Source organism: Alexandromys fortis, unplaced genomic scaffold (genome assembly GCF_014885135.2).
Source record: "Alexandromys fortis isolate MF-2015 unplaced genomic scaffold, M_Fortis_MF-2015_v1.1 scaffold_138, whole genome shotgun sequence".
NCBI lineage: Eukaryota > Metazoa > Chordata > Mammalia > Rodentia > Cricetidae > Alexandromys > Alexandromys fortis.
The window spans coordinates 1150886-1173753 of record NW_026068034.1 but is presented as its reverse complement, the minus strand read 5'-3'; the positions used below and the strand labels follow the sequence as shown (position 1 = coordinate 1173753).

The 22868-nt window shown below is 38.7% G+C and overlaps 1 protein-coding gene across 1 annotated transcript in view; it reads right to left on the bottom strand.

Moving 5' to 3' along the window:
• Window positions 1–22868, bottom strand: part of Alms1 (ALMS1 centrosome and basal body associated protein) — a 117207-nt gene that overhangs the window by 59285 nt on the left and 35054 nt on the right. The window contains exons 8-11 of the mRNA XM_050164969.1: window positions 13946–14076; window positions 9001–13501; window positions 7800–7933; window positions 1639–3434 (exon numbers count right to left, since the gene is read on the bottom strand). Of these exons, the coding sequence (XP_050020926.1) occupies window positions 1639–3434; window positions 7800–7933; window positions 9001–13501; window positions 13946–14076 (6562 nt within the window). The remainder of the gene's footprint in view (window positions 1–1638; window positions 3435–7799; window positions 7934–9000; window positions 13502–13945; window positions 14077–22868) is intronic.

Genomic DNA, 22868 nt, shown 5'->3' with positions numbered 1-22868 from the left:
GATAAACTTCCTTTCAAATTCTCTTGGTGTGATGACAACTGAATTTTAAGTATGAATCCATCTTGTTACTGCCAGATACTGGATCCATGCATGTCTCCCCCGGGGCCTCTTTGTTGTCTGGGTTCTCTGGGGTTGTGGAACGTAGGTTGGTTTTTCTTTGCTTTATGTCTGAAAGCTACTTATGAGTGAATACATATTTGTATTTCTGGGTCTAGATTATCTCACATTATATAGTTTTTTCTAGATCCATCCACCAAATCCAGTTCTTAATCACTTCAGCTTTGTAAAGGGCTTTGAGCTTCTCAGTCTTTTCCTTCTACATCTTCTCAGAAGTGTGAATTAAAATTAAATTGAAAAAAATGTAGATGAAAGAAAGTTCATCTACAAGAAATGTTAAAGAAGTGTTCAAGAATGTATGCGACCCAGCTGTGCAGGGAAGTGAGTCCCTGCTTTGCTTCAATAAGCTGCTACTGCGCCATCTTCTCCCACCAGCACCACTGTGCACAAGGGACAATGCCTTGGCTTCCCAGTCAATCACAGAATCAAGTTGTCATGAAAACTAAGTAAGACTGTATATCACTGTCACTTATGCCAGTAGATTTTGAATAAACATTTCCCTTTCCTCCTTGGGCTTTCCACTGTAGTATGCTACCTTCTCAACCATTAACACAAAATCGTTAGCCATAAAGACTTGTGAAGGGAAAACTAAAGCTGTGATGAATTACTAATATTAAGCCAAGTAAGACAAACCTAATTAACCTGCCCATGAATTGAGTTTCCATTCCTATAACACAAAGTAAGAGAAACTTCACATCCAGAAACATGATGATTTTTTTACTGTTGGGTTGGCTAAAGTGCTTATATGCTAGGTGACTAAATACTATAAAGTCGTGAGGCATTTTTTAAAAATCTCTTGTAAGTACTAAATATAATAGAGAACTCATAGCTAGATAGGGAGAAGAGAAATACAAGCAAAGAGAGCATGCAAGCAGAAATATGTTTAGTCATGACTGAACTTAACTGGATTGAGAAATGACTGGATATGTTTGAGGGTATTTGCAGAACTAATTAGATCATGACAACTCTGATCTAGGAATAGTTCAAACTACTGATGGACTCAAAATATGAACAGATTACTGTGAGATGGCAGAACTGTCCAACGTGGAGAACAGTTGGAGAAATTACATCACTGGGGGCATTTTCTTGGCGGCTCCTCCACCTCATCCCCTTATGCTATCTATGACGATGAAGCAAGCAAACATCAGCTGTACCCTCTAAAACCATGACCAAAATAAATCTTTCCCCACTTATGTTTCAACCTCCCAGGAAATCATCAGTACATCTCCAACATAAAAATAAGTCATTTGTACCAATGGATAACCAAAGTTTCTTTTCAAAGTTTTAGATTTCTTCTATCTGATGTCAAATCTTGCAAAACGCTCTTCCCATGTTACTTCACATGTTCACTTACTTACATACCTCTTAAAAAAGACTTCTATCAGACCAGTTAGATTCAATCTTCTGTAAAGAAATCACACTGCTCTCTGCCCTCACTCCCACCCCACAGTCTTTCAATTTACTTATTTTAAATCCTTTGTTATACATTCCATCATTTTGCCTCTTATCACAGCAACTCACCCATCTGCAGATACTGGAGTTCCCTCTGGTTTGGAATATCCTTCCAAATCTGAATTCACTTGTGTTTGCCTTGACGTTACTATCTGGCTATTCTGAGAAGGTTTGGTTTTCAAGTCCTGAGAAATAGTCTCACTATCTGGAAGAGAAGACTGTGCAACTTGCAAGTCCAGTGGAGAGTTATGTCCTAGAAAACCTAAAGATTCTTTATCCTGTGCTATAGGTTTACAGGTCAGTAATTTGGAGGTTGGTTCCAATGACCTTGAAGATACAGTTCGAAGATCAAAGTCAAACTCACTATTAATTCTTGTTTTAGAAGCAGGATCCAATGAATGAAACCTTTCATCTAAGGTTCCACTATCCAACTTGGAAGAAGTCTTGGGACAAAGAGTTATACGAAGACATGAAAGTGCTTTCCTATTTGGAGGTGGAATAGATGCAGATGTACAGTGGTCAGGGGCTGACTGGGAGATCAAATTACTCAACTTGGCTTCAACATTTATCGTATTAGAAAACTGTGACTGAGGTATATGCTGAGTCTTTTCTCCTACCCAATCCTGACCTTCAGAAAGAGGGAACTGCTGTTTTCTCATGTGGTCATCTACATCTGGGGATTTGCATTCCTGCTCATCAAGAAAGTCGGGAGAAGGAAGATCTGAAATTATATAATCCTGGCACTTAGGAAAGAAAGAATGGTCTTCTCTGTTTTCACGATCTACATGTGGGGCTTGGCTTTGCTCAAAGAATTCTCTCTTTTCAAGAAAAATACAAGAAGCAATGTCTGGACAAAATGGAGAAGAGTATTTCCTCATCTGGTGATCTGTATGTGGAGTGTGGCTTTGTTCAAAGAGCTCTCGTTGTTCAAGGAAAATGCAAGAAGGTAGATCAGGAGCTACAGTTACATTCTTCTCTTTTACATCAAGTGTAGTATTTAGTTCGTCTGGGTTAATAATGGTATCCTTACCAGAAAACTGAACTCCCTTGAAAGTGCTATAGTTTGGACTGACACTGGGTTCAGAAGGACTGGCTTTAAACTCTGATCTTTCTAAAAGTTTTCGTTTTTGATGAGAATGCTGAAAATCAAGAAGTAATTTTTGCCTTTGCTTACTACCTTCTGCTAAAACAGTCATTGGTGAATGACTATGCCTTTTAAGTGATGAAGGGGAAGAGGTTTTCTGTTTAAGATCTCTAAGAGAAATCTGCTCTTCAGAGATATGAGACTTAAACACTCCTAAAGATGGTCCAGTATACTGGCTACCTTCGGTAACACCAACCTTAACAGCAGAGGAATCAGAAATGTACTTAGAGTGTTGGTGAGAAGAAAAAGTGACGGAGGTAGTGAACTCCTCCGTGGGTTCAGGGGGCAGTATTTGTGATGAGGAAAGAAAATCCATTTCTTTAGATGGCACACAAGTAGGCTCTACTAATCCCAATGGCTGAGGGTCCATGTTTGCATGGAATGGCATTCCAACACCCTTGCTAATTTTGATGTCATCAGGTGCAAGTTTTTGAAATGGGGGATGACTCTGTAACTGAAAGGAATTCCAAACTTTGAAACGGGTATTGCTCTGATCTATTGATCTGGAAAGGTTGATGTGCCTGCCTCTCCTTGATGACGGGCTCCGTTGTCCTCTAATCAAATCTGAAGGTTCAACAGGTCGGAAAACACCATGGTGGCTGTCTGGTCGTGGTCGCTCAGCAGTAAGAGTCCTGAAACAACCTTTCTCATGACTCTCAATAACAATGTGACTGCATACAGCTTCGGGCACACATCCTATTCCCCGTGGACTCTGCAAGCCCTAGAAGATATAAAAAGGTTCCTACTTAATTAAAGTAGTCCAAAGTTATATACTGATGAGTTTCATTCCAAGCTAAAATGAGCATGAAGGTCATCTTATTTGTCTACAAGACAGGTCAAAGGATCAGCAAGAAAAATGAAACTTTACAGGATAAAATAGCTCATGATAATGAAGAGGACTTAGGAAACTCTTTTAAAATTGTTCTTCTTGGGGCTGGAGAAACGGCTCGGTGGTTAAGAGCACTAGCTGTTCTTCCAGAGGTCCCATGTTCAGTTCCCAACACCCACACCAGGCTGGTCACAACTATCTGTAATTTCAGCTCTGGGGATTCAATGCCTCTGGCCTCCAAGGGCACCTGCATTCATTTACACATGCCTACATGCACGCATACGCACATTTATACATTGTTAAAAAATACTAAATATATTGGGTTGTAGCAGTGAATGCCTTTAATTCCAGCACTTGGGAGGCAGAGGAATCTCTGGGTTCGAGGCCATTCTAGTCTACAGAACAAGTTCCAGGACAGCCAGGGCAATGCAGAAAAACCTGTGTCAAAAAAAAAGAAAGAAAGAAAGAAAGAAAGAAAGAAAGAAAGAAAGAAAGAAAGAAAGAAAGAAAGAAAGAAAGAAAGAAAAAACGAAAACACACACATACATACACCAAAACAAAACAAAAAGCAAAAAACAAAACTCAAAACTCAGCAATGAGACTGTGTCAGTGGTAAAGTGTTTCCCTACCATGGATGATGGTATGAGTTTGATTCCTAAAATAACACACATGCAAACAAACAAACAAACAAAAAAGGACACATAGATATGTCAATAAACAGGACATAAAAAGATGAGAGAAATAAGAAAACGAAAAGAATGTTCAACATCAAAAAACATTAGGAAAACGTAAACTACAACTACAGTAAATACTTGGGAGGCAAGGGCAGGAAGTTCTCTGTAAGTTCAAGGCTGGCCTCACTGTTCCAGGACAGCCAGAGCTACTTCTTAGTGAAACCCTATCTCCAAACAAACAAACAAAAACACAACACAGTTTCTTTATAGGGGCTGGAGCGATGGTTCAGTGGTTAAGAGCACTTACTGCTCTTGCAGAGGACCCAAGCTCAGTTCCCAGCAACCATTATTAGTCCAGCTCCAGGGGATACAATACCTCCAAGCTTCCACGGGCACCTGCATGTACACATACATATGCACGCACACTCACATGAACATAAACAAAAATTGTGTGTGTGTGTGTGTGTGTATGTGTGTACTGTATCTTACGTTTCCTGACAAACCTAACAGAATGACTAAAAAAAAATACTAAATGCTGTTGAGGATATGGGTAAGTGAATCACTTATCTTTAAACAACATGGCCACCAAATAACCCAAATTGAACTCCTGGACACTGACACCACGGAAACAAATGCATGTTCCCACACAAAGCAACATGAATGCTAGGCAACCTTTGTTTATAAAACCCAAGATCCAAAAACCACTAACATGTTCTCTTTTTTTAAAGTAATTATTTTTATTTTATGTATATTGATGTTTTGCCTCCATGTATGTCTGCGTGAGGGTGTTGGATCACTTGGAACTGGAGTTACAGACAGTTGTAAGCTGTCATGTGGATGAGGGAAATTGAACCCGGGTCCTCTGGAAGAAAAGCCAGTGCTCTTAACTGCTGAGTCATCTCTCCACCCCCTAAAGTGTTCTTCCCAGGTGAATATTTAAACATACTGTGAGGCATTCAAAGCAATACAAAGAAGGTTATTGATAAAAGCAATACCTCCCTAAGTTTCTAAAGAATTACTCTTAATTCAAATGTTTCAGTTATTCTGAATGAAAAGGCCAATTCAAAAATGACTTCATTTTTATGATATTCTTGATATTACAAAATATATAAATAGGACTAGTCTAGTGGTTGTTAAGTGTTACAGAAGAGGTAGCTATGACAGGGTAGCCTTAGCTAGTTTAGTTTTCAGTATCCTGACTGTATTAAAGTCAATGTCATAGCTGGGATCATTAAAAATTTGCCAAGCATTGGCTGGGTACAGAGGTGCATGCCTTTAATCTCAGAACTTGAGAGTCAGAGACAGGCAGATACAGACAGGCAGATCTCTGTGAGTCTATAATGTAAATTCCAAGAACACCCAGATCCTGTCTGAAAAAAAAAAAAAGAAAAAAAAAGGCTTTGCAAGATATGATCACTGAAGAAGCTGGAAGCAGGACACATACCACATACCCTCTCTTCAGACCACTTTTTATAGCTGCATGTGATACAATTTAAAACATTTGACTTTAAAAAAAATTCAATTAAGTATACCAAGTTGTCATTTTTTAATCTGACACATCACTAGGAAATCCAAGTTTCCTCCAGTTTAAAACTGGAAGGGATTAGATTGATACTTACCTAAACTGTGTTTCTAGCTCTGTAGCCTACTTTTTCCTGTGACTTCTTTCTATGAACCACTCCATGGCCTACCTTTCCTGTAACATCTTTCAAGTTTTAATAAATCAAATTTTAAGTGATCCTCCCACTTTAAAACTTTTTAGATTTTGGGATGACAAGATGACTGCTTACTGTCAAGCCTAAGTTCAATCCCCAGAATTCACATGGTGGGAGAAAGAATAGACTTTTGCAAGTTGTCCTCTGACCTTGGTGTGGTACCCTCCCCACAAAATGAATATATGCAATTTATTCTAAATTCTTATTGCTTTAGTGGTGGTGTGGGGGGGGGTCCTTCTGTCTATGTGATGCTTTTATTGGTTAATGAATAAAGAAAATGCCTTGGCCTGTTGATAGGGCAGAACTTAGGTAGGTGGGGGGGGGCTGTACTGAATGCTGCGAGAAGGAAGGCAGAGTCAGACATGCCAAAACTTTGCTGGTAGGCCATGACCTCGTGGTGATATACAGATGAATAAAAATGGGTTAAATTAAGATGCAAGAATTAGCCAATAAGAAAATAGAGCTAATGGGCCAAGCAGTGATTTAATTAATACAGTTTCTGTGTGATTATTTCGATTCTGGGCAGCCGGGACGAAGAAGCAGCCCTCCTCCAACACTTTAGTACCTGTCAAACATTATTTTTAAACAACTCTTCCTAAAATATTACAATAAGTCAACATATTAATAGATATGTAAGAGGACCTCTTTTAAAAGGCTTAAAAAGTTAATAGCCAAGACATGGTATCAAACTAAGTGTCCGATAGGAATGATGGAGAAAACAATGTGGAATATGTACAAAATTGAACCTTACCACTCAAAGAATGGATACATATACAGATTCTTTTCTTTATATGAATATGAGTGTTTTGCCTGCATGTATGTAGGTATACCATATGTATGCCTGGTGACTTGAGGCCAGAAGACAGTGTCAGACCCCTTGTTACGGAGAGTTGTGAACTACAATGTGGGTGCTGGGAACTGAACCCTGGTCCTCTTCAAGGATAACAACAAATGCTCCCCACCACTGAGGCATTTCTCCAGGCCCATATCATGCTGACTCTTAATTCAAACCCACACTGAAGAGCAGAGAGAGTCAATAGATGTAAGGGTAAAAAATAAAGACAAAACTAGGAAAGGCAATCAATCTAAAACATTTCAATGGCATTTGTCAGGGGTGGGAAGGTGTTGGTTTAGTTTGGTTTTTGAGAAACAATCTTGCTAAAGAACCTTGAACTTGCCATCTCTGGCCTTAGCTTCCCCAATACTGGGGGTTAAAGTATACATGCCCAGCTCAAATGGCATCTGTTAATGTTCTGTTTCTAGAGTTGGACTGTAAACACAGGAATAAACTTCTCTTTAGATAAGTGCTTCTGTTCAAGAAACAGTTCACTAACGAAAGAAAATAAACACTTAAAAAGAAAGCTATTTTAGATAAAACTTTTTTTTAAACAAAATATATACTTTTGAAACTGAGTTTTCATCTGAATTGCAAGATGTGAAAGAGACATTTAACCTCTCAGTTGTAAAAATACACTGGCAAGCTGGGCAGTGGTGACACACGCCTTTAATCCTAGTACTCAAGAGGCAGAGGCAGATGGATCTCTGAGTTCTAGGCCAGCTTGGTCTATAGTGTGAGTTCCAGGACAGTGCAGACTACACATACAAACCCTGTCTTGAATAATCAAATGAAACAAAACAATCAAATTAGCAAAACAACTCAATTCTTGTTTTACTGCTATGATAATTTGGAATTAATCAAAACTTACACACACTAGTCTTTCAATCTTAATTTTTAGAGAATTTAAGACTCTCATAAAACTTTATTCCAAGATCACCAGCAACTCCTCTGGAGTCACTGATGCCAAGTAAGAGCTCTAATCTCTACTGCTCTTTCAGTTTCAGTACTCATTTCTAGGTTTCTTCAATACCTCAGACGTGCGAGTTGCTCTTCCATGACCAAACAACTTCGCCTTTATCTCTTCTACTTTCCTCCTGTCATCTTCATTTAATTCTGAAATGGAGTATCCATAGTCGTGTCCTAAATTAAACTTTAGATTCAAGGCTAGAGAGAAAAAAATCACAGTTGATATTTAAAGACTGTGAAACTGCTAATTTTTCAATGACTACATCTGCCCCTTACTGCCCAGCACAAAGCTGAACATGTGGTCTTAAGTCGGTGACATATCAAGAGATCTTGTATGTGACATACTAAAGGCTACCCACTCTCCAATGCAGGGTATTTTTATGTAATCCAGGGTAACCCTGAACTCTGACTGTGTGCAGGGATTACAGGTGTGTGCCATCACACATGAACTAAAGTTTTGGAAAACATCCTCCACAGACGTACCTCCAAAGAAGCCACTCTAAACGTGGTATTTAAATTTAAATCATTAATCTTAATTTTTCTCCTGATCAGAGTCTCTTTACCTCCTTTAGTATCTGCTATAGTTACTAATGCTTTTATGATACCTAATACTCTAAATTAATAAACTAAACTAGAGAGATCTTGCCAGCATCAAAATGTACAAGGAACAGCACAGTCAATTAACATCAAGATTCCGAGTCAGTCTTGAAGTTAGTGCTTATGAGCTACTTACAAGTTACTATCCAAAACATTTCTTCATGCCTTAAAGGTTGTTATGTACATTACAAAGATACTATTAGAGATTAATGAAGTTAATAAATATCCTCTTTTAGACTTCTAACCAAAATTTTAGTACTAAAGACCTTGATAAGTGTTTTTCCCATACAACTTAGATCAGCTCCAAACATTTCATCAGAAAACAAAGAGAAAGCATACATAGCTGCAGGACACAAAATAACTTACAGAAGAGCAAATTGGAGGCATCTGTGTCCCCAAAACAAGGATATTACAATGAAAGAATTAAGGAAGCTCAGACTACTTCCTCAATGTCCATCTGACGTCTCCCAAAACCAGAAGCTCAGACTAGCACTACTAATCATATAACTTATTTATATCTTTGCTTTTGTTTTCCGGATTTTAGGTAGAAAACATAGTCATTCTATAGTTCTATAAGAAAATAAATTCAGAAATTCAAATGTCTCGTTTTAAACTGCTAAGCTGTAACGTTCACAAGCCTGCATGTGCCTGTATAAGTCAGTCCTTACCTTGGGCTCGGACCCGACACTCCTCTTCCTCTGCCTTTTTAAGTATCTGTTTGGCTTGATTCAATGAGGATTCACACTGCAGAAGGTACTTCACATGTGCAGCCAGTGAATCTACACTACCACAGCCATCCTCTCTCTCTGACAATCCCTCCTCTTCGCGGCTATCTGTTATGCTAGTCTTGGGTGAAGTATATGGAAAGAAGTTTAGAAAAACATCAGAAACAGACTCCAAAGACTCGGGTAAATTACTGTCCCATGAGCAGCAGCCATCACTTACTTCACTGCTCGAGTCACTCTTTACGAATGTCATCATAGGGATAAAAATTTTATTCCCAATGCCTGTACTGCAACCTTCAGGTTCAGACCTCATTACAGACCTGGAAGCATCCACCTGCCTGAAAGTTCCATCAAATGCCACCCTCGTTGTGCCTTCTGCTTCCTGTAGAGGACTTCTAAACGTAGTTGAACGAATAAACTCCCAATTTTCAACACCCCTCTGGCACCTGAAATTTGTCTGTGTGCCAATGTCCTTCTGTACACACTCAGTGTGAGGGATCTCCTCTATAAATGGCTCCCTCTGGGTACAAACATCAGTTGTGGAGGGTTCTCTGAAGCAAACCATCTTCTTTGACTGTATAAATGAAACATCATTAACATCTCTGAAAGGAACCAAGGGAGCAGGGAAATTGCAGCGTTTCAGTGCTATATTTTCTGCTTCCATTAAAAGAGTCTGAATTTCTTTAAGAGTTTTAGAACCATGATCTATATCCCGGATTTCCTCACAGCCAACATCACCAAAACCTGAAGATTCTGGCTTACATATGATAACTCCGTCATCAATCTGAGAATTTAAAGGCATACTGTTTTCAATGGGAGAACAAGACTCAGGAGAATTCAAATTATCTATCAGCTTTTGGGCATGTTTTGAGACAAGTCGATGCTTTTCACTGTGTGAATAAGTACCAGGAGAAAATGTAGGTAAATCAGAAATCTGGTCAGCTTGACCAAGACAACTTGAAACCTTCAGAGCATCTTCAGTTAGATGTCTGTCTGGCAGTTCCTGGGGGTATCCACAGGATGAATCCAATTTCTCTCTGTGTGAATAAGAACCAGGCAGAGGTACTGGTACACCTGTGCTTACAACTGTTGGTTCTGAGACAGTTGAAATCTTCGGAATATCTTCACTTTGATCTCTATCTGTTAACTGCTTTTGAACAAAAATAGCAGGTTTTACCTTTTGAGGACAAGAACCATGAAAAGCTGTTGGTAATGGAGTCTTTTGATCATCTGGTCCAATCACAGATGAAGCTGCAGGCTTCTCTCTATTTAGGCAGGACCTATGAGTAACTGTTGGCAACTCAATCTTCTGGTCATCCAGCAGATCTGCAGCTGAAATCTTATGTTTCTCCTTGTGTGAGTAGGAGCCACATGAGACTGTCGGTCTCCTACTCTGGTCAGATAGTCCAGGATCACTTGAAGCCTTCAGAGAATTTTCAGTTAGAACATCATCTGGTGAGGCTTTTTGATAAAAATCACTCAACTTTTCTCTATGTAAGTAGGAACTAGAAGGCCCTGTTGGAGTCCCTGGTGTCTGTGCTTTAAGTGTAGAACCAGCTGACACTTTCAGGCCCTCTTCTGTGAGATGGTTGGCTGGCAACTCCTGTGGAGAGAAAACACTGGCCTCTCTCTGTTTTAAATTTAAAGGTTCTGTTGTTTTCCCAACCTTTTGGACACCTAACGCATCCTCACCAGTACTTGGCAATTCCTGTTCATGAAAATCACTGAGCTTCTCTCTACTTGAGAAGGAAACTATTCGTGCCCGAGTCTTCTGATCAGTAGAGCCAGGTCCTGCTGCTTTCAAAGATGTTTCCGTAAGATCTGGTGACTCTTGCTGGTAAGAGATGAGGGGTGTTGCATCCTTTGAGTTAGGGACAGAAGGCACTGCTCCAGAATCAGCTAAAATTTGCAAAGCTTCTTCAGTAAGATCTGGCAATTCCTGCTGATAAGAAACATTGGGCGTCTCACTGTATAAGGGAGTAGAGGGCACTACTTGTATTTCAGTTTTCTGTTCAATAGGTTCAATATCACCTAAAACTTCCAAAGCTTTTTCACTAAGATCTGGAAACTCTTGCTGGTAAGAAGCAGTAGGCCTCTCTATTTTTGAGTGAGAAGTAGAAGGCACTGTTGATATCCCAGTCTTCTGGTCAGTTGGTCCAGGAACAACTGAAACTTTCCCAGAGTTTTCAGTTAGAGGCCTATCTGGCAACTCTTGGTGGTTAGAAACAATGGTATTCTCTAGATTTGAGTATGAAGAAGAGGTGATAAGCCCATCCTTCTGGTCAGCTGGCCCAGAAACAACTAAAACGTTGCCGTCTTTTTTAGTTAGCTGACTACCTGAAAAGGCCTGCTGACCGAAAATAATGGGCTTTTCTCCAAAAGAATAGGGAGTCGAATTTACTGGTGGCTCCCCAGTCTTCAGGTCAACTGGTCCAGAAGTTAAAACATCTGCAGCTTCTTTAGGAAAATGACCATCTGGCAAGGTCTGTTGGTAGAAAATAATGGATTTCTCTCTAACTGGAGAGGAACCTGATGGTCCTGCTGGTGTGCTAGTCTTCTGTTCAGTTAAGCCAGAAATCCCTGGAACTCTGAAACACTCTGCAGACAGAGGGTTACCTGACAAGCCAGGTTGGTAAAAAATAATGGACTCCTCTCCGGGGAAGTAAGAACTAGGAGACACTGCTGGTGCCCCAGTGTTCTGGTCAGGTGGTGCAGGAGCAGGTGAAACCTGCAGAGACTCTCCAGGCAAATGACCACCTGGCGGAGCCTGCTGATAAAAAATCTGAGGCTTCTCTCTTTGTAAGAAGGAAGTACAGGTTACAGTTGGCATAGCAATGTTTTGGTCAACTGTACTAGTAGTAGCTGTAGTTTGTAGAGTAGCTGAAGTTTGTAGAGTCTCTTGATAAAGAGGACCTGCCAGGGCTGGTTGATAGAAAATACCAAGCCCCTCTTTTTGTGAATAAATAGAGGGCAATGACATTGTTGGGGTCCCTGTCTTCTGGTCTACTGATCCAATGGTACCCAAGACTTTCCGGGCCTCTTCAGTTAGGTTGCTGTCCGGAAACTTTTGCTGATGAGAGATATTGAGCCTCTCTTGATATGAGTAGGAGGCAGAGGTTACAGTTGATATTCCAGAGAGCTGACTACCTGGAGGGGTTGGCTGGTAGGGCAAAATAGGCTTTTCTGCAAGTGATGGAGAAGTAGGGGATACTGTTGACAGATCAGTCTTCTGTACAGCTGGCCTCAGGATCAATGTTTTTGTAGATTTTTCTGTTGAATGACTATCTGGCAACTCCTGCTGATAGAAAACACAGGGAATCTTAACATATGGGTGAGAAATTCCAGACTTCTGGTCAACTGGTCCAGATACAAATGAAACTTTCTGAGTCCCTGCAGGTACATGACTGTCTGGCAACTCTTGGTAGTAAGGAACAGTAGGTTTCTTTTGATACTGGTAGGAACTAGAAGACACTGTTGGAATGTCAGTCTTCTCATCAGCAGATCCAGACTCAGTGGAAACTTTCATTCCTTCAGGCGGGTTCTTTGCTCTGTGAGAATAGGAAAAAGGTAATTCTGATAGTAAAGGAGTCTTCTGGTCACCTCGGCCAGGAATAACAGAAATGGGCAGTGCTTCTTCAGTTAGATGACTGTCTGATAATGTCTGCTGGTAGAAAGCTTTAGCTATCTCTTTATGTGGCTGGGAAGCAGAGGTTACTGTTGGAGACCGAGTCTTCTCAGCTGATCCAGAAACAGCTGAACCATCCAGAGGCTCTTTGCCTGGATAACTTTCTAACAGAGGATACTGATAGAAAACAGCAGGTTTTATTCCCTTTGAGTAGGGACTAGAGTGTACCGTTGACATCTCCGGCTTCTGAGCAGCTGGCCTAGGAGCAGATGACACTTTCCAAGTCCCTTCAGTAAAATACCTATCTGTGGAAGGGCCTACTGCTGCTCCAGTCTTCTGATCAACAGGCCCAGGAGAAACAGAAACTTTCCAAGGCTGATGGCTCAAATAACTTTCTGGCAAAGCCTGGTAATAGAAAATATGAGACTTTTCTCCATGCGACAGAGAAGGAAAGGGTGGTACAGTTATCCCAACATTCTGGGTAGTTGGTCCAGGAAGAGCTGAACCTCGCACAGTCTCTTCACTTAAATGACTCTTTGCCATTTGTTGGTAGAAAACATTAGGTCTTTCAAATGTGTAGGAAGTAGGGAGTGAAGCTGGACTATCAAACTTCTGGTCAGTAGGCCTTGGAGCAGCTGAAGTTTTCATGTCTTCAGGTAAATGACCACCTGTTAGGGCTTGTTGATAGAAAATACCAGACTTCTCTCTTTGTGAACAGGAAGTAGGGATTGCAGGTGATTTCCCAATACTTGGGGCAACTAATCCAAGATGAGATGAAGTTTGGGAAGCCTCTTCAGATAGACGGCCTTCAGGTACAACCTGTTGATAAAAAATACCAGGCTTTTCAGGTTTTTCTCTATGAGAGTGCAAAATGGAGGATACTACAGGTATTCCAGTCTTGTGGTCAACCAGTTCAGAAAGAACTGAACCGTTCATGGCCTTCTGAATTGAATAGCTCTCAGGAAATCCCTGCTGGGTTTCTCACTGTATGAGTATAAAGAAGAGGGTACTGCTGTTGCCCTAGTCTTCAGGTTGGTGGGTAACAGCAGAAATTGTTAATGACGGGCCTACTGCATGACCACCTGGAAAAATACTGAACTTTTCCCTATGTGGGTAGGAAGGAGAAGGTGCTGACAACACCTTCTGGTCAGCTAATTCAGGAATATTTGCAATGTTCAGACTCTCTTTAGGAAGATGCTAATCTGTCAACACTTTCATGTTTACAATATAAGCGTGGTGATCAACAGCATTCAGAGAACTTACAGCAAACTGAGACAAATCCTCAAGGGACAAAGGTGTGTGTGTTCTGATGTCTGACTCTCCAAGAGTGTTAGTGATATCTGGTTTCAACTTGGATTGAGTAATTGCAACTTTGCCTCCTTTAGAAGTGTCTCCTTTAAAAAGAAACAAAAAAGGAAAATAAAAAATACAATGATTTGTTAATGTTATATAAATACTTATTTTTTCAATTCATTTTTTTTCTTTTGCCAATGAGAGATGAGTCAGCAGAGAAAGCACTACTGAGCAAGCCTGACAACCTGGACTCAGTCTCTGAAACTCATGTGACGATGGCAGGAGAGAAATAACAAAGTCTTTCTGAGCTCTGCTCACGTGCCGGAGTAAAACACACACACACACACACACACACACACACACACTAAAAAATTTTGAAACTTTAAAAATTCCTTTCTTTGTACACAAATATAAATTAAGAAAGGAAGCTTTATTACTTCAGGCCTTTAAAAATTTAGAATTCTATAGAAATAACAAATAAAATAGATGTAAAGAAGATATTAACTATAAGGCAAACTAAAGTAAAAATAATTAGCAACAGAATTAATAGCGCAAAAATAACAGAATATGCATTTACAAATTGTTATATGGGTCTTAAAATTGGGAGTTTTTAAGGATTTTCAACTGAATGTTAGGTCTGGGATTTGAGTTCTTCCTACTTTCAATCTAAGAGCCTGCTATTATACTATGAATGGTGGCAGGAGACATAAGACCCTCAGTTACAGAAAATAAGAAACAAAATTATTATCCATGGTCCAACAAACCACCAGCTTAGTTAGCTTCTAACTAATGTTTCTCTGGATAACCCAGGTCTATTCCCAGTACCCACATAGCATCCTAACAACCATCTGTAACTACAGTTCCAGAGGATCTGATGCCCTCTCTTCTAACCTCCGTAGGCACCAAACACACACATGGTAAAACATGCATGCAAACAACACACTCATACAAATAAAGTAAAATAATCTAAAAAGTAAAAAAATAAATTAAGAAGAGATTTCTCTGGTCCTCGAGTCCAGTGGAGGCATTGAACTTCAGAGCAGATAGGCACATGTATAGATTCAAATTATTTTTTCTAATATTTATTTTTTTAAATAAATGAAACTGTACAAGTCCCTAAGAAGTCTGAAGTACATGGCACAGGGAGTTATTAACAGTTTGGATAAGAACCATTCTGCATAAATAAGGACTCAAGGTGGGTAGAAAGGGAGCAGCACAAGATAACAAAGCTTTCCGTAATGGCAGGCTTGTTCTATTTTAGTCAGTTTAAAACAGTAATTTTAAATGACGCTTAATCTGTCCGAATAGCCATTTAAATACATAACACAAATGTCAAAAGTCTGACAGCTTGCTCAATCATCCAGTAATTTACTTAAGAAATATATGTACTATGTGCTCAGACATTGTTCCAAATACAGACTATAAGGCAAGAGAAAAACAATCCTACTTCACATACTTTACAAGATAGCAGGAAAATTCACAACAGATAAACCGGCAAAATCATGGTTTGCCAAATGTAGGCAATAAGATTATTAAATATAACAAGTATTATCCATACTTTACATACAAGAAAGTTTCCTCTCTCCAAAAAAGAACTATATGATCGAGTTTCTAAATTTAGGGCTCTTGCTAACATGCACATTCTTGATTCAACAGGTCTCGAGGTAAAACCTGAAATTCTACACTTCTACAAGTTCCACAGTGACCCAGTGCTAGAGTACTTCACACCTTTCAATTCTACTTCTGATTTACAGGTCCCTTTTACTGAATCCCCTTCTCTAAAGCTATTGTTGAGCATCAATTGATAACTGAATGTTGAGAGAAAGAGGGTGAGCAATGAGTTGCAAAGACATAGAAGTATCAAGTGTTAACTCTTCGAGAAAACAAAAAACAAAAGAAAATATGAAACGCAATATAACCTGAGGAGAAAATGTGGGGTATGAATATTTTTATTAAAAATATTCATGAAGTTAAATAAGCCAAAACAGATCAACAAAGCAAAATCTTATATCCCCCAAAGACTTTCCAATTTATGTAAGTTTTTACTTCCTTTTGACTATTACAAAAAGTATTAGCAACACCATGAAGGAAGCAAATGAGATGAGTGGCCAAAGACTGAAGACATAACCCAGACCGACAAAATGGAGAGGTTTATATGCGCTAATGAGACCTGGGGAGAAGGGAAGATTAGTAAAGGAAACTTGAAGAGGGGGTAAGAGGTAAGCTGCTAAAAGGGCGAGAGACTCGCAGTGTTAAGGAAGAAATTTCCCTCCAACTCTATGCAAACTTAAAGGCATATACTTCAAAATGTCAGAAGCATCCATGGTCATAAACCTAGTAATTATATTTGGAAGTGTTTGTACAGGTGAACAATTCATGATGACAGATGGCTAACTGACATAATTGTAGGGCGCTTTTTACTCTCTCAACCCTGGGAGAGAGAAATAAACACACCAAGTATTATTACTTAGCTCCTGAATTCACAAAGATCATTTTCAGAACTAGGTTGATTTAAAGTTTTGATTACAGAAAAGAAAGGATATTGCCAGAGGAAAGCCATTAATGGACCATAATTGTCTTCCAATGTGAAAGGTTCACCTAATAGTGGGTTCACATCACTCGCACCAATAGACATGGTATTGGAATAAAAAAAGTTAACCAAACAACAGAGAAATGAACTTTAAGAGACTTCACAAAACATCCCACCCAGCTTCTTAGTAGCCTGGGACTGTTTCCAAAAACAGACCATACTTTAGCAAAGCGAGTCTTAACAATTACATGAAAATTAAAATAATTCTTATATTCCATCTGATCACAGCGGAATAAAGCAAGAAACTAAGAAGAGAAACTACAGAAAATATGAACAACACACCACTGATGATGAATGCATCAAAGAAATCAGGAGAGAATTTTTACTGGAATTAAAGCAAAACCAAAATCCTATGGGAAACAATGAAGCAGTTCTGAGAAGGAACTTATAGCTATACATACCAATATCTAAAGTCAGAGCTTTGAAATAGAAAAATAAGAACAAGCCAAATGTGAAATCAGTAAACAAAAATAAGGATTAGAATAGAAACTATTGAAATGGAAACACAAAGAACGGGGAGTCAATGAAACAAAGAAGTGGTTCTCTAACATAAGGTTAGCAAATCCTTAGCCAAACCAGCTGAAAGAAAGCATACCCAAATTAATAAAATTAAAGATAAAAAGGGGCAATATTACAACAGATAACAATAAAATTCAGAAGATCATTAAGGCATACCAATATGAAAACTCATATGGCAATAAACTGGAAAATCTAAAAGAAATCAGATAAATTTCTAAGTACATCTTGTCTTAGTTACTTTTTTATTGTCATGGAAATACAGTTACAAAGGCAACATATAAAAGAAAGCATTTAATTTGAGACTTACAATTTCAAAGGGTGAGCCCATGACCATCATGGCTACTAACATGGTAGATGGCAGGCAGACAAGGAGGTGTATGGTCCCAGAGCAGTAGACCTTACATCTTGACATACAACCACCAGGCAGAGAGAGAGCTAACTGAGAATACTGTGGACTTTTGAAACCTCAAAGCCCACTCACAGTAATACACCTCCTCCAACAAAGCCATACCTCCTAATCCTTCCCAAACAGTTCCATCAGTTGAGGACCAAGTATTCAAATAAATGAATCAATGGCAGGCTATTTTCTTTCAAACCACCATACATGCGAACTACAAAAATTAAACCAAGATATAAATAACTTAAACAGATCTACAACCAACAGTAGTTTTTTTTTTTTTAAAAAAAATCAACTAAAAACATCCAGGCCCAAATGGTGTCATTTGCTGAATTCTACTGGACCCTTTCTAAAACCCTGAATAGTTTCTTAGTGTGTTGCACACACAAACACTAGCTGAGATGGTTAATCAAGAATGGTCCCCATAAGCTCATATATTAGAACGCTTAATCACGAGGGAGTGGAACTCTTTGAAAGGATTAGGAGGATTAGGAGATGTGGACGTGTTAGAGGAAGTGTGTCACTGGGTTTCAACAGGTCTTACCAGACCTGGGTTCTCTCTCTCTCTGCCTGTGGGTCAGAATATAAGGGTCTCAGATACTACTCCAACCACAGTCTATGCGATGTCATGCTCCCCATCATGATAATAGACTAAACCTCTGAAAGTATAAGCAAACTCCCAGCTAAACACTTCCCTTTATAAGAGTTGCCTTGGTCATGGTGTCTCTTCACAGCCATAAAACAATGACTAAGACAACCGTGTAACATTGTGTTTAGAAGTCAGAAGACAATATTCAAAAGTCAGTCTCTCTTTCTAGGGATCAAACCCCATGTTTGTATAGGAAGTGCTTTTGCCTACAAATCATCTCTCTGGCTCTCTACCAAAGCTTTTTTTTTAACATTATTTATTGATACACACACACACGTGTGTGTGTATGTGTGTGTGTGTGTATGTCTGTACACCACATACATGCAGTATCTGCAGAGGTCAGAAGAAAATGTGAACTGGTATGAACTGGAGTTACAGATGTTGTTAGCTACCATGTAGTTACTGGGAATCAAACCCAGGTCCTCCAGAAAAACAGCCAATGCTCTTTAAACATAAAGTCATCTCTCCAGCTCTTACTAGACCTTTAAAGAACATTAAAGGTCCTCAAAGTATTCCATATAATAGAAAAGGAAAAAACACTACCAAATTCATTTTATGAAACCAGTATTACCCTGATAACAATGATGTATGAGGATCACAAAAAAGAAAATTATAGACCAGTAAACCAGAAAAACCCGGACACTTAAAAATCCCAGTAAAATACTTGTAAAATTAAATTCAATAACACATTATAATGATCATTTACCATGAATGACCAAGTTAAGAGTCATTCCAGGGAATGGAAGAATGATTTGGCATTATGTAAGTCAATAAGCATAAATAGACTCAGAAATCATACAACCATCTCAACAAATATAGAAAATACCTCTATCAAAGTCCAACATCCCTTAATAATGAAAGCCATGAAGAAACTAGAAACAAAAGAAACATCTCAATATAATTTTCCTAAATGGGAAAAAAACTGTAAATCTAAGGGTATCTACCCTTTCCAATCTGATTAAATATATTATTTGAAGTCGTATGAAGTCTTGCCTATAACAATAAGACAAAAATAAAAGACATACAAATAGACAAGAAAAAGAAGTCAAAGTACTCCTGTTTGCACACAATATGATCATATACTTAAGAAGTAGGACCTAGTGAGATGATTCAGCAGGTAGAGAGTGTTTACCATACAAGCCTGGTAACCTGAGTTCAATTCCCAGAACCCATAATGGAAAGAGAGACCAACTCTCAAAACCTGTCCCCTAAAGTTCAGCAGGCACCAAAGAGACAGAGACAACTGAATTTCTGAAGCAATCTGACCAGTCTGCCCAGTAAATGACAGTTTCTAACTATATTTTCTTTCAAAGTTCTACTTTAGTGGTATCATCTGTGTGAACACTTAAGGAGACCTTTCTGGTCCAACACTTAAGGACTTAGAATGACTGTCCATTTTCACAAAGAAAGGAAGAAGAAAATCTTAGATGATGGTGCTTGTAGATTTAAGGTTTGGCAAGGGCATCTTACAAATAGAGGACGCCCCTGTACTGTGTTCATATTCAAAGAGTGTGACAAGGGATCATTCCAAGGTCCTTACTTTAATTGGCACTAAGAGTCCTTGTGATCTCACTTCCTACCAAAGGCTCCACTTCTTAATACTATCACTACACAAGTAAGAATTTCAGTGTGGACATTTCAGGAGACACAATCATTAGAATCATAATGAATTCCCATGTTCACAGAGGAACACTTTTCATGACTTAAAAGCAATAGCAACTGAGCTCAAGAGAAGTGTGGATTCAAATAATCTTATACAGAAGAGCATGGGAGATCATTTTGAAGAAGAAAGCAATATTATCTGCTGAGGGAGGTGGTACGATGTGGGATATCCTTCTGTACACTGTGAATGTATGTTGTTTTAATTGCTTAATGAATAAAGCTGCTTTGGCTTATGGCAGGGTAGAATATAGCTAGAAGGGAAAGTAAGACTGAATACAGGGAGAAAGAAGGTGGAGTCGAGGGAGACACCAGCAGCTGCCTGAGAAGGAAGGTATGAGGTGACAAGCCTCGAATATTGTGGTAAAATATAAACTGATAGAAATGGGTTAATTTAAGTTGTAAGAACTAGTTAACAGTAAGTCTGCTAATAGGCCAAAGAGTATGTAATTAATATTAAGCCTCAGAATGATTATTTTAAAAGTGGTGCGGGACCAGGCAGGACAAGAAACCTCCAGATATAAATGGCACCCACTGTCTAGCACGATCCACAAGAGACCTAAAAAAGCTGTAAAGGGGTTCTAAATGCACAGAAACAGAGCCGCACTGGGCTTCCTAGTCACTCATGCCATTACAATACAGAGATGCATTGTACAGAGATGCATCTCTGGACAGCTGCCAACCACCATGAGCTAAGCAGCATGGCGGACTCCCGCAGTCTCTCACTGGCTGCAGGACAAAGAAGCTTCTCCCAGTCACTGCCTGCAGGCTTGAAAACACAGCCAAAGGTCTAAGAGCACAGCTGTATACTACTTAGTACTGAGTTGGGAAGGTTAAGTGTGACTCGCCTGGGTACCTCTGCCATGTTGAAAAGTTGAGCGGGGTAGAACCAAGAGCCAAAGCAGCCACTTTGGTCTTAGCCATGCCCACTTACCAATTTAAAGCAGTGATCAGAAAATAATTACAGATATACAATAAAGGCAGATTCAGACAAAAAGCCCTCTAAAAGGGTCACAATGTGATAAATATGCATAGGCTTGGGAGAGAAAAGATAAAGGGTAGACAGAGTCATAAATTAAAAGAATAAAGATAATAAACTGAGGTTCTTAAGAAGGAAATAAAGTAATAAAAAATTATAATAAACCATGTTAAAATGAAAAATGCACAGGCAGTCTAGATTATGTATACTATTGTGTTTTCTTTGAATTTTTTGACTGTTAATGGGCTAACTGGAGAGAGACATTTGATTGTAAGGGCTGCTAAGCTAAACCAACATAAAGGTATTTTGAAAACTTCAAAATTTGGGTCTAAGGATATGTTGCTTTGGAATAGAGGTTCTGTTTAAAAGATCAGAAGTTATGGATTCCTCCCAGATTAATATGCTTTGATCAAGTAAGAGCCCTGGTCTCCATGGGAGCTTACTCCCAGGTGACCCAACATCCAGAACAGCTTCAAGACAACTGGCTGAGACTATACAGCCTCACAAACTACTACAGCCAAGATTTAACTATAATTCTAAATTTTCTCAGTATCCCAATAAGATTACCAGTGCCCATAGTCACTAAGTAGTATAGAAAACTACGTCCAAGGGGCTGGAGAGATGGCTCAGAGGTCCTGAGTTCAATTCCCAGCACCTACATGGTGGCTCACAACCATCTATAGTGAGATTTGGTGCCCTTTCCTGGTATGCCGTGTTCATGCAAGCAGAACGCTGAATACATAATAAATAAATATATCTTTAAAAAAAAAGAAAAGAGAACTACGTCCAAATTCCCAAAATATTGTTTATAAATGTTTGTTTTCATTTAAAGGCTGTTAGTTACAAATGGTTAATGATCATAGTCAATATCTTTCTAAAGAAAAAAGGGGAATATGATATAGAAATGATTTAAAAAGGTAGATTATTGAATCTACTTTAATCCAAAAAACAACTGTTAGTCTAACAATACTTTATATTGGTATGGATTTTGGTTTACTGATACAAATTTAAGGTCAATTTTTGTTACAATATATGTATATTGCTACTCTTGTTAAGGTATTATGTTTACGCAGCTCATTTAAAAATGTAATATATAGTTAAATACAAATAGTCATCTATAATAGTCAAATTTATAGTCATGTTAGTTAGATTTTCTAGATATGCAGAGATATATTTCAGATGGATAGGTAATCTTCAAACACATCAAAGACCTACAGAAAATAGCATTAAAAATGTTTTAAGAACTTAGACTTCTCTCAACAGTGACACATATCTGCTCCTGACAGCATTAATTACTTTAAGAGGAAGATGGGCATAAAGAAAACTCCTTACGGAATTTGCTTTCAACGTGGCAAGGCTAGTCATTTGGGCAAGAAACAGCTCTTGCCTGAACTGCTTGACTGTATGCTGTATAAACTGGACATGTAGGACCCACAGGAAAATGACTACTAAACTTCATAAAAATAAGGCAGGATAGTCCTTTACAGTTCCTGCTTCACAAAAGAATCACTAGACATTCTGCAGGACACAAAAGAAAGCCACTGATACTGTCAATACAGGTTGAGCAAATTTCAAATTTCCTGCTTCACTAAAAAGTGAAGATACTATATTACCCTATAGGCTAAAGATGGATGACCCAACATTACAGAACTTTGGGTGATCAGGCAGTCAGATATTTCTATCACTTCTAGAGTTTTAAGTTGCTTACAATACACTTCCTGTTTATTTAGGTAATTGAAGGGGAATCTCAACCAATCACGTTGTTTGGGGGGGATGTTTGCCCCGGGGCCCCCAAAAGCTTATAAAACCATCTATGTGCACTTATTTGTCCCTTTTGTTTCCTGCTCTTCGTTGGAACCTTGGTTTTGTAAATTCTCCCTTTATTAAAGCTGATATTGAGCTGGCTAATTCTGTTCGCCGTTCGTTTATGCCGTAACAGGTAATATTATATCCTTCTGGGGTCTTTAAGAGAGTTCAAGACTAGATAGTTATAGTTTTCCTTAGTTATGATAATAAATTAGATATAAAACTTAAAACTCACAAAGAATAGATGATAGTATATTTTCTTTAATTTTGCCAAATATAAAGAATAAATAATTA